We start from the raw sequence: 12541 nt of genomic DNA, 5'->3' as shown, positions 1-12541 counted from the left end.
TAAATCAGAAGGGCCGATAATTACCCACCCCTGCTATACAGTATGCTTCTGTACATGAATGTAGAGTATGATGTTAGTATGACTCTCTTTGTGTGAGCGGTGTATAAATGTTGCGCATGTTGTGACCATGGGCGTAATGAATGTTGTGTATATAAGGCACGGTCTGCACCAAGGCACCAGCACAGGTTATGAATTATATGGCCATTATTCACGTTTTGTACCTTATATCCCTGATTGATCCCATTCACAAACTGAGGGCTTGGTGGGTTCCAGGTGAAGCGTATTGCGGTTGAATTTACTGCCTCTGCCTTCACATTTCCAGGGGGTACAGTAGGCACTAAGAGGGGGAAAGGAGAGGTTAAAACTCAGGGCCACCACAAACCCAGCTGCTTCCAATTTACTTACACACTGTGTGACATACAGGAAAAAAACTGTATCACTGTTACCACTTGCCCCTCTTACATACCTCCCTGCAGGGTCCATTCTGTGACCCGTGAGCTGTACACCCCCAGCCCGGCGCTGTTATACGCTGCCACCTCAATCTCATAGTTGGTCCAGATGATGAGATCTTCCAGTAGCAGGTTATTTATGTCCGGGCTGGACAGGTTCCTGTACTGGTAGCCCACGGGCAGGCCCGAGAGACAATATCTGTGTAATGGGAGAGAAAGAAAGAATAATAGTATAAGAATAATGCAGAACAGAAAAATACTGATAGAAATAATGTGATAACAATATAATCATATACTACTGTACTCCCTGTTAATCCATTCACTATCCCCATCATTCTGCACCCCACCTTAACCCCCTGGTATTACACCTCCCCTCACTACCCGCGCTCTAATTTTATTATTTTTGGCTCCCACCCTGTTTAACCGAACAACTCATGAAACTCTTCCTATTTGCTACTTTTTGTTAAAGGGACAATTGGTTGTGTACATGAAAGAGCATATTAAAATATTTTAACTAACAGGAAATGCAAGTTTATGTACAATTGATCCTTATAGATCAACCGCTGGCAAATAAGGACAATTCTCACAGTTGTATTTGTATTCCCTCTCACTCAGTATTTCTCAGCCCAGATTATTTTCCCATCTCTCCCTCTCACACATCTTTGACCCCATGCGCCATCTACAGCACTGGCATATCACCCACCTAATGATGTACCCCTTTAGAATCCCATTCTGATGGCTTTCAGGAGGTGGCTGCCACTGGATCATTATGGACTGGTTTGTGCGCCCACTGGCAATAACATTCTGAGGAGGGGCACTGGGCGGTTCTTCTGGGAGGGTGACCCTGCACGAAGGAGAACATCTTAGAAGTCTGAGACCACCAGGCTACACTGATTAGACATAGAACAAGAATATAAACTTAAAGGGTCGTCATGCAGGAAAATCTATCATGTGTGTGTTTAAAGGGATAGTCTAGTCAAAATTAAATTTTCATGATTCAGATAGAGCATGAAATTTTAAGCAACTTTCTAATTTACTCCTATTATATTTTTTTCTTCGTTCACTTGCTATCTTTATTTGAAAAAGCAGACTTATAAGGTTAGGAGCCAGCCCATTTTTGGTTCAGATCTGGATAGTGCTTCCTGATTGGTGGCTACATTTAGACACCAATCAGCAAGCGCTAACCAGGTGCTGAACCAAAAATGAACCGGTTCCTAAATTGACATTCTTTCTTTTTCAAATAAAGATACTAAGAGAACAAAGAAAAACTGATAATATGAGTAGATTAGAAAGTTGCTTAAAGGGACACTGAAACCAAATTTTTTCTTTTGTGATTCAGATAGAGCATGACATTTTAAGCAACTTTCCAATTTACTCCTATTATCAATTTTTCTTCATTCTCTTGGTTTCTTTATTTGAAATGCAAGAATGTAAGTTTAGATGCCGGCCCATTTTTGGTGAACAACCTGGGTTGTTCTTGCTGATAGGTGGATAAATTGATCCACCAAAAAAAAAGTGCTGTTCAGTGTACTGAACCCAAAAAAAGCTTAGATGCCTTCTTTTTCAAATAAAGATAGCAAGAGAAAGAAGAAAAATTGATAATAGGAGTAAATTAGAAAGTTGCTTAAAATTGCATGCTCTATCTGAATCACGAAAGAAAGAAATTTGGGTTCAGTGTCCCTTTAAAATCATGACAGTTTAATTTTGACTAGGCTATTGCTTTAAAAAAATGTTCCTCTGTGAAAAAACAGGAACAGAAAACTGTGTATAACACCCTGCGTATAAAGAGTGCTATTTAAACATGTTAAAAATCATGTTCATGACGGAGCAGTAGATAAAAATGTTAAAATATTTCTTGCATTAAAAAAGGTTAATTAAAAGCTGGCTGTGTACAGCTTGGTAGCAGGACTCCTTTGCTGATAAGAACACTTTCCACAGAAAAAGTCAGGTTTATTCAGCAATAAATAAATAAATAAAAAACAAAGACAAAAAACAAGCACATTTAAATATTCTATTTTAGATGGATGGAATAGGGAAAAAAAGTGCTATGTCACTTTCATTAAAGCTGATTATTCTAAATAGTTATATTTATTGATTAACAGTGATTTGCTTCAGAAACATAAAAATGTTTTGACTCTTTTTTTTCTCAGGACAGAAACACATATCTCATACAGATAATGCATCATTAATGCATCATTGTAATGGGATCCATTAAAGGGATACTATACAGTAAATACATGCTAGACATAAGGATTTACTTACAGCAAAAATTAGATGTATTTTTTTTTTACAATAAGATTAGTTGTTAAAATATTGAAGATACAAGTGTAAAGGCTTAGTTTAAAGTGTGAAGTACTTTAGTTTCTATAACGTCATGGGCGCCACTATTTTTCCCTCTAATCTATCTTTCCTGCTGAGGACAGTTAGGGACAGATATAAAACAGGCAATAAAAGACGATGTGCAAACAAGACTGTGTGCAGACCCTACTAGGCTGTTAGATAATTTATTTAACAATCCCATGTTCCATACAGCCTTATTTGCACAGTGTCATTTATTGCCGTTTAGGGCTCGATTTATCAAGCCGTTCGACGCATTACGACTGCAGGTTCTCACAAGAGAACCTGCAGTCAGTATTTATCAAGCAGCGGTTATGAGACCGTGTTTCCCTAACCTCTTCTCCTCTTAGGTGGAGAATTTAAATTTCCACAGTCTTGTCCAACCGGGGAGATTGACAGCTCCTGCCCGCGCATGATTGGCAGAGCGCGGGTAAGGGGTGGTGTTGCTCAAGAGTGCAAAATAGCGCTCTTGTGCAATGCTGAATTCCGGCAACGGAATTCTGCCTGCAAGAGGCGAGCTGCGGCGGACAGGGGCACATATGTATGCCCCTGTCCGCTGTCGCTTGATAAATCAAGCCCTAATATCTGTCCCTAATTGTCTTCAGCGGGAGAACTAGATAAGAAGAAAACAAGTTCAAACACGGTGGCGCCCATTACTCAGTGGAATTTAGAAAACCAACAATATTCAGGGTTAAAGGGACACTAAAGTCAAAATTAAACTTTAAAGATTCAGATAGAGCATGAAGTCTTGAACAACTTTCCAATTTACTTCTATTTAAAATTCTGCAGTCTTTTTATATTTACACTTTCTGAGGCACTAGCTCCTACTGAGCATGTGCAAGAGCTTACAGTATAAACATATATGTGTTTGTGATGATGCAGGGAGAGTGGAAATAAACATTTGTCAGAAAAAAATCAGTGATTTTCCATAGTCTGTTTATCATGTATTTGTTGATTATGAAATTCTACTGTATTAACTGGTCCTTTAACCCCTTCACAACCACAATGCACCTTGCATGACGCTGGTCATTTCATTTTTTGTGGCTATAATAGCGTGGATCCTGCCGCCAGCGGTGGGACCACGCTATTAAACCCTCCCTCTAGCTGGCCACCAAAAATAGAGCGGTCTCGCCACTGACAGTCATTTCATTTTTACAATCTCATACTGTTTAATATCTATTTAAACTAAAGCCCTTTATCAAGTATTAAAAACTGTTACAACAGAAACGTAAAATAAATCTCTGCTTGAGGGTTAGTACACGAATACTCCTGATTACAGAGCTTTCCTTTATATTGCACTAGTAGTATATGCTGGATGAAATTTGGATTCTGTAAGTAAACATAGCTGTTTCTGCCCCTCTTACTTTTCTGTATCTTTGCTGAATTGGCCTTTGCCCACATCATTTACAGCACAGAGGCGAAACTTGTAGGACCGAGCCGGGATGAGATTTCGTACCACAAACGATATTTGTTCTGGATCCAAACTGGCCAACAGGATAGTCCAGGGAGCATCTGTTTGGACAAAGAAAGAAGTATTTCCCATTACCTCAATTCTATAAGTTTTCTTATAACTGACAGTAAAGTCTAAATTAAACTTTCACAGTTTGAACAGAGTATGCAACTTAAAAAAAATATCAACTTTCCAATTTACTCCTATTATCAAATTTGCTTTGTTCTTCTGGTATCCTTTGTTGCAGAATAAACTTAGTTCAGCACATAGGCGCTAAGGAGCATGCAGGTGTCTTTAGCAACAATGTATAACAGTGCTGCAAATGAGATATGTGCATTTGTGTTGCACTTTCACAAGAATAAATCCGAAAATAGCTTGCGGCTGCCTTTTTCCGCATTCATTAGCTCACAAAGTGCACATATCTACTGCATACACTGCTGCCATAATGTGCTAAAGACACGTGCACACTCCTGAGCCAAGTTAGGTTTACTCTTCAGCAAAGGATATAAAGAGAATGAAGCAGATTTGGTAATAGACGTAAATTGGATTTTTTTTAATTGCACACTGTCTAAAGACTCTAAACCATAAAAATGATAGAGCATGCCATTTTACAACAACTTTGCAATTTACTTCTTTTATCTAATTTGTTTTGTCCTCTTGGTAAACCTTTGTTGAAAAGCATAACTAGGTAAACACAGGAACAGTAATACACTACTGGGAGATAGCTGCTTATAGGTGGCTGCACATATATGCCTCATGTCATTGGCTCAACTAATATGTTCCACTAGCTCCCAGTAGTGCATTGCTGCTCCTTCAGCAAATGATACCATGAGAATGAAGCTCATTTCATACCACAAGTAAAATGGAAAGTTTTTTTAAAATTGTATGCTCTATCTGAAAATTGTGTTTCATGTCCCTTTAGAGGTGAAAACTTTTTTATAAACATAAAATCTTATTCTGTTTAACCAATTAATCTGCTCCATCTATTTAACAGTCTTCATTCAGAACCTTCTGCCACCTCAGCTGGAAGACCATTCTATGTAACTACTTATAACACATTTACTTCCTGTTTCCTCACACCACAAAGCAGTGTTACCATATGAAATAGTGATGTGTCACGTTGTTTTTACAAGGGGACATTTCAATGATATGGTTAGAATATCTTGCTTTTATTTTCCATCTTGGACGTTAGAAAGAAGATTAATGAGGTCTGCTGAATATGGAAATGGCAGCGAGTAATAGAGTGGGGCCTACTTCTCAGCGAACGGTCCTTTGGGGTGTTAGATAGGAAATAAGATCTGCATATCATATGCACAGGCAGGCGATAGAGATGCTAAATCTCTCCAAGGTTCGCTCATAAATATGAAAGGGGAGCTGCAAGAGCTGGAAAATCAGACGGGACCGGATAACCCCTTCTTGGCCACAACACATTGCTGAGTGCAACACCCTGCTTTGCAACCTGTCTCTGAAGGGGTCACGGGATCACAAATATCTCATTATAGATAGATATCTTTGGTTTCCTTATCCCCAGGCAAGGAAATAGATAAGACATAGGCAGATTGTATATTTGTTGCAACATACGATAAAACTGAGTATCTCTTTATATAGTCATGCCCAGTGGTTCCATATTTGAACAAAACTTTATTTATATAAAATATAGAGATATTATAATCATTGTGAAATATCAATCCCAACTGTTCACACATTATTGGGTAGAATTGAAGTGTGTTGGCAGGGAATGGGTTAGTGTTATGATCTGCTTTGCTATTCCGCTGTGTCTTGATGCTAAGCCATCTATCTCCAGGACGTGCTTATCTGCACAATACAATGTTACCAAGTGTTGTGTCTTTCATACCAAGTAAGTTTGTGTGTCATAAAAATGGAAAAGAATTCAATATACAAAGGAGGGGAAGCAGGATAAAGGGAGGTCGGGTGTGAATCGTGTTTAAAGGCGAAGTCTTTTAGAAGATAAATCACATATTTATTGTTTATAAAGATTTTTATGTTTAGAGGGAACTATTGTCATTTAACCCTTTCACTACACTTAAAGGGCTTATCCAATGTAATATAAAGACCTTTTACAGTTTAGTATTGTTTAAAAAATATTATAAGCCCTCCAAGAAATGTCTATTAAAATATATTGACTAGAACTTCTGTAAACACTGCATAATGTTTTAAGCTTACAATATTTAGAATGACTATTTCCATATATACACACTAGACCGTTAGAAAGAACACACTGACATATGAACATGTTATGTGCCTACTTAACCTGAATAGACTATACAGTTGAAACATTTCCTATAGATAGGCATCATGGACTTCCAGCAAAAATGAAAAATCTTATTAAATTAAATGAGACTCAACCCCCTTATAAGACAATATGGTTTGAAATGAGAATAGGCATATAGTTTACTATAGTAATTGCACACTTCCGTCCTTTGTATGGACTTTGTCAAGGCATATGACATACGCATAACGATAGATAGATAGATAGATAGAGAGATAGATAGATAGACAGACAGATTGATAGAGAGATAGATAGACAGATAGATGATAGATAGATAAATAGACAGATAGATAGACAGACAGATCAATAGACAGATAGATGATGGATAGATAAATAGACAGATAGATAGACAGGCAAATAGATTGATAGATTGATATATAGATAGATAGATAGACAGATAGATGATAAATAGATAGACAGATAGATAGACAGGCAAATAGATTGATAGATAGATATACAGGCAGATAGATTGATAGATAGATAGATAGATAGATAGATAGGCAGATAGATAGATAGGCAGATAGATATATAGATGGATAGACAGATAGATAGGCAGACAGATATTTTATAGATAGCTATCTAGTTAGAACACCACCTGAGCGCTTGCTTATTTGACTCATAGCAACTTAAAATACTTAATCTAAAACTGTGTAGTTATTTTGAGGCATTTCCACTCTCAAATGATAGATGGGATACTAAATTGTGCCCCCTTTAAAGGGACATGAAACACAACATTTTTCTTTCATGATTTAGGTAGAACATACAATTTTTAACAACTTTCCAATTTGCTTCTATTATCAATTTTGCTTCACTCTCCAGCTATCCTTTGTTGAAGGAGCAGCAATGCACTACTGGGAGTTAGCTTAACACAACGGTAAACCAATGATAAGTAGTACCGGTATATATGTGAAGCCACCAATCAGCAGTTAGCTCCTAGATGCTGAGCTTACCTAGGTATGCTTTTCAACAAAGGATACCAAGAGAATAAAGCAAAATAGATAATAGAAGTAAATTGGAAAGTTGTTGATAATTGTATGCTGTATCTGAATCATGAAAGAAATGTTTTGGGTTTCATGTCCCTTTAACACATCCTAAAATGCCCCATGTTGAAATTACTGTACACAAACCTTGTAACACTACAGTATACTTGCACATAAACATATTTACTGCACCACTTTATGGCATGAATACTTATATACCCCCTTAGCATGTAAGTTCACAAGCCCACCATGCAAGGTGGTCTACAGCAGTTGGCAATTCACAACAGGGCTCTCTATTCATTAATCTTGCCTATTATAGTATCTTAGAAATGTAACCATTGTATATTGCACCTATTTTTTATAACGTTGTGGAATATGTTTTGCTCTACAAATAAATGATAATAATACTTTATGGGATCACATGTGATTTAATAGGATATATTGATCATTTAATCAAGTCATATATACAAGATATATGCTTAATAATCCTATACAGGTGTATCCTGTTTACTTACTGATTCTATACAAACTCTGCTGACAGACCCATCCAATATATATATATTTATATATATGTATTCACACATACACACACTGTATATATATATATATATATATATATATATATATATATATATATATATATATATATTAATGTATTCACACATACACACACTGTATATATATTTATATATATGAATTCACACATACACACACTGTATATATATATATATATATATATATATATATATATATATATATATATTAATGTATTCACACATACACACTCTGTATATATATATATATATATATATATATATATATATATTAATGTATTCACACATACACACACTGTATATATATATATATATATATACTGTATATATATATATATATATTAATGTATTCACACATACACACACTGTATAGATATATATATATATATATGTTTTATACAAATGCCCACCAGTCATGTGTGTGCACTATTAATACTTTCACATACCAAACAACTACTTACTGTTTTCTGACACCTCCAGAATGTATCGGATCAGTGGGCTGTTTCCATCAAAAGATCTGGCCCACGTCAGGTTAATAGCTCTCTGCTCTACTGTACTAAGTACGGCTAGGGGATTCTCCGGAGCATGAGGGAGCTGCCTGTAGAGGGTGACACAATCAATATTAGCTAGAGCTATACCTCTAAATAGAACAAAAACAAGAGGAAATATAAGAGGTGCTTGATTAAATGTTTTCAGTAGTACAGATCATACCACAAATATAAATGCTAAGGAAACGAATGTTCTGAGCAAGCAGAATAGTAGAAATGTACAGGGCTCAGACAACTAATTGCAGGACAGTATAGATACACCAAATGATAACAGTATGCGTACTGGAAGGAAAGGGCTGTGCATATATGCACGAGTGGGTCAGGGCAGTATAAATACAGAGAAAGGCAAAAGCGCAGTATAGATAATAAGGTAAGTACAGTAGATGCAGTCAAAGAAGGAAATGGCACTATAAATGCACAGGGAAGCTACTGTAATCTATCCAGTTAGGTGACAAGACCGTATAGACACAAAGCAAGGTGAAATGACAGTATAGACCAGGGGTGACAAACCTTTTATTGAGAGAATTTGCCCAAACTGGCAAAAAGCATCTAAAAAATAACAATCTCTTTTCTTGAAACAAGATAGAATGGACATATATGCAGAGATGCTGACGACATGGGAATTATACCTTAAGCACCATTAACACGCTTTACAAAATACTAGGCCTATGAAATAAAAAACATATTTATACACCATTTGAAACAGTTGCAACACATCGAGAGATTTTATGGGAATTAATAAGGGGAAATGTACTGAACACATTGTTAAGAATCTATTGCTTTGACAGATACGTTTTTGGTTGACAATTTGTTTTCCTTTTATTTATTTAATTAACAATGTTTACCAGAAAACCTGAGTTGGCTTGACTAAGAATATTAGCATTCATATGTAAATTATCTTAAGAGCTGCGTCCCCACACTATGTACAAAACCTATTTTATTTTCAATAAAGCCAATTTACACAAAAAAATAAATAAAATAAATAATAATAATAACCTCTTGCAGGCTGTTTGTTGCTAGAGGCGGTCAGTATGGGATAACATGCCATGTGCCAACAAGTGTGTCACCTTAATCAAGTGTGTTTGTAGAGTAATAAAATAATTTAGGAGAAAACCATAAAATTTGGAGGCCATTACAGTTACAATCTTACAATGTGATGTGTATTTATATGCTCATATTTACCCACAATTGTACAGGACAGTATATACTCTTAAGTGATTTAAATTGTTTAGATACACAGTAAGGTGACGGAAAAGTACAACCACACAGAGAAGTGTCATGATAAAATAGATGTGTGTACAGTTGTACCTAACACGAAGATGTGCGCTTCGGGAATCGTTGCCTCCCACAGACAGAACTCTGCAGGTGTAGGTCCCTATGTCCCCAGACCACGTCTGTGAGATGTGCAGGGTGCCATTTTTGTCCCTCTGAATCCTTGGGGAACTCTCTACGCTGAGAGGAAATCCTTCCTTTTCCCAGACGTACCTGAATGAAAAAAAAAACACATAATGTTTTGTACAATGGGGTATAACATCAACTGATACATAAACTGAATTAATAAAACAGTATTTTGAATGGCTTCTATAATAACGTAAATTTTTTGTGGCATTTTTCTATGTTCAGCTTTGCTTTACAATACTTTAAACAATTTTGTTCTGCATAACAAAAAAAAGCCTGATCTTATTTTTCCTGTAGCACATACTTTGACTATTTTTTGCAAGCAATGGGTTAAGTTTATGATATCAGGCTAAATGTCTTCTATTAAACCCCCCTCAATCCTCCAGCCGTCCCACAATGCACTGGGAAATGTTTCTGCTTGAAATGATACATAAGCTGTACCAGCAAGAATTAATATCGCCCAATAAAATATTCACTAAGATGAAGTTAAGTAAGATTAATTTTTTAACTCCTATTAAATTTTTCACAGAGTTCACTGTGGGTTCTGTCTTACCCCCGCTGTCAGGAACCAATTAGGAATGTTTAATTTTCCCCTCATTATTTATGGGTGAAAAAAAAAAAGAAGATACAATTCCATGATAATGAGGCCTGGGTCCCTCTGAGCTCCAGCTTTAGTGCAATAGTGACAGTTAGAGCACAGTGGGATCTGCAATGTTTGGACATAAGTAAGGACTTCCCAAAGGATAGCAAGAGTATAATAGATCTCAGTACCCTTGAGGTTTTTTGTGTGTTTATCTACTGGGGTAGAAAAGAGACTGAAACAAAAGATGAAAACCAAGAGGCAATTGATCATTGACATGTTGTACGGAATAGACAGCTCAGTTTTAAACAAAAAAATGCCATTATTTCTATCTAAAGGGTTGAATGACGTGACTATAAACCGCTGGACTTACCTGATGGTAACACTGGGGTCATGGGACACCCCACAATTCATGGAAGCTTTGGTCCCTTTGATCACACTCTGGTCTGTAGGTGGGTTAATGATCCGGGTACGTGCTGTGAAAGTAAATAAGTATAGACTTACATTTTTCCTCATAAGGTCAAACTCCACCTGTATAGTAACATTGTCATGATATCTCAGGAAGTTTAGATTCAGTTTCATTATTAAAAGGATATGGTGTAAAAATATAATCAAAGCTGCACTCCTGGCATAAAGCTATTCTCCTCCAGATGAGGATACAGTCAGAATTTTGAGCATATGCATGTATGCCTGCATCTCTCTATCTCATAGGTTCTATTCTCAAGTAGCAAAAGAAAATAATTTGTGTAAAAATTAAGGGCCAGTTTACAAGTGGCGCCCTAAATAACTTTTTCGCTTACATGTTAACATCACTCAAAGTAAAAATTTATCGCGACTGGTTAGCACGTGTATTACAACTTGAAAGTAAAAAGTTAGCAATTAAGCAAAAATCAAATGCGCACTAACTTCAGTACTTTTGATAACGTGACCACACTAACTTCTTCTCCCTATCGACCTCTATGGGGTGCGCTGTTAAAAAAAACCTAACAGTTATCGTTCGTGAGCTAACCAACTGCGCAAAACCCGCAATGAGTAATGAATGCTTTACATTCCAATCTTCTTCACATAGAAAATAATGTTTGTTTTTAATTTTAAAATATATATTTCTATATGTATATGTGACATTTTTTTCTAAGTGAAGAACATTGGAATTTAAAATAATTCTATTTAAAACACATTAAAAAAAGATATTGCATATTTCAAGGTATGTGACTGGGAAGGGTTCAAAAGTGTATAGATATGTCTATATAAGTGTATACCTGTGTATCATGTGTTTATATGTGTGTGTGTGTGTATGTATGTAATATATATATATATATATATATATATATATAAATACATATATATATTATTTTATTTGCCCACTAATGGTACCACGGTCCAGCGATATTGGTTATCAAATGAATGCACTTTCATTAGTGTGCCACTTGTAATCTGGCCTAAAATGTTCCAAGTAAATAGAGCATTTTATATTTACACTAAAATGTCCCTTTTAGCACTTTATTGCATGTAATATAAATGTAATAAAAATATTATATAAAAATAAATTACAATAAACTTTTATTATTAATTTTGTACCCTTTTCCTTTAATTGAATTCTGAAAAATTGGGGTTTTCCAATTCCTGTACAGACTCCACTTCACTGTACAGACATCACTGCTATATTCCACAGTCATTGGTTGCACACTTTAGCAATCTATTTATAACTGTCCCTGACTGGAAACCTAGGTTACAACATGGTAGCCCCCCATAGACATTTTTATAGACATTTATTAAACTTCACACTTGTTTTTTCAATATTTAAAAAGATAATATAATTTAAAAAAATTACCTGCAAATTATTATTAGCTAATTTTTGCTTTGAATACATCGTTCTATCTAACATTTATTTATTGTTTAATGTCCCTTTAAAGCCGACAAGAAACATTGTTAGTAGAGATAACTGCTCCATTCCT

At 35.7% G+C, this 12541-nt stretch overlaps 1 protein-coding gene across 1 annotated transcript in view; it reads right to left on the bottom strand.

The window, feature by feature from the left end:
* Nucleotides 1–12541, bottom strand: part of SDK2 (sidekick cell adhesion molecule 2) — a 476461-nt gene that overhangs the window by 108442 nt on the left and 355478 nt on the right. Inside the window, exons 13-19 of the mRNA XM_053721253.1 lie at nt 10960–11062; nt 9917–10093; nt 8522–8658; nt 4151–4298; nt 1153–1293; nt 467–648; nt 222–337 (exon numbers count right to left, since the gene is read on the bottom strand). Of these exons, the coding sequence (XP_053577228.1) occupies nt 222–337; nt 467–648; nt 1153–1293; nt 4151–4298; nt 8522–8658; nt 9917–10093; nt 10960–11062 (1004 nt within the window). The remainder of the gene's footprint in view (nt 1–221; nt 338–466; nt 649–1152; nt 1294–4150; nt 4299–8521; nt 8659–9916; nt 10094–10959; nt 11063–12541) is intronic.

Source organism: Bombina bombina, chromosome 1, assembly GCF_027579735.1.
Source record: "Bombina bombina isolate aBomBom1 chromosome 1, aBomBom1.pri, whole genome shotgun sequence".
Lineage (NCBI taxonomy): Eukaryota > Metazoa > Chordata > Amphibia > Anura > Bombinatoridae > Bombina > Bombina bombina.
The sequence above is the reverse complement of the archived record's forward strand: the minus strand, read 5'-3'. Positions and strand labels throughout refer to the sequence as shown.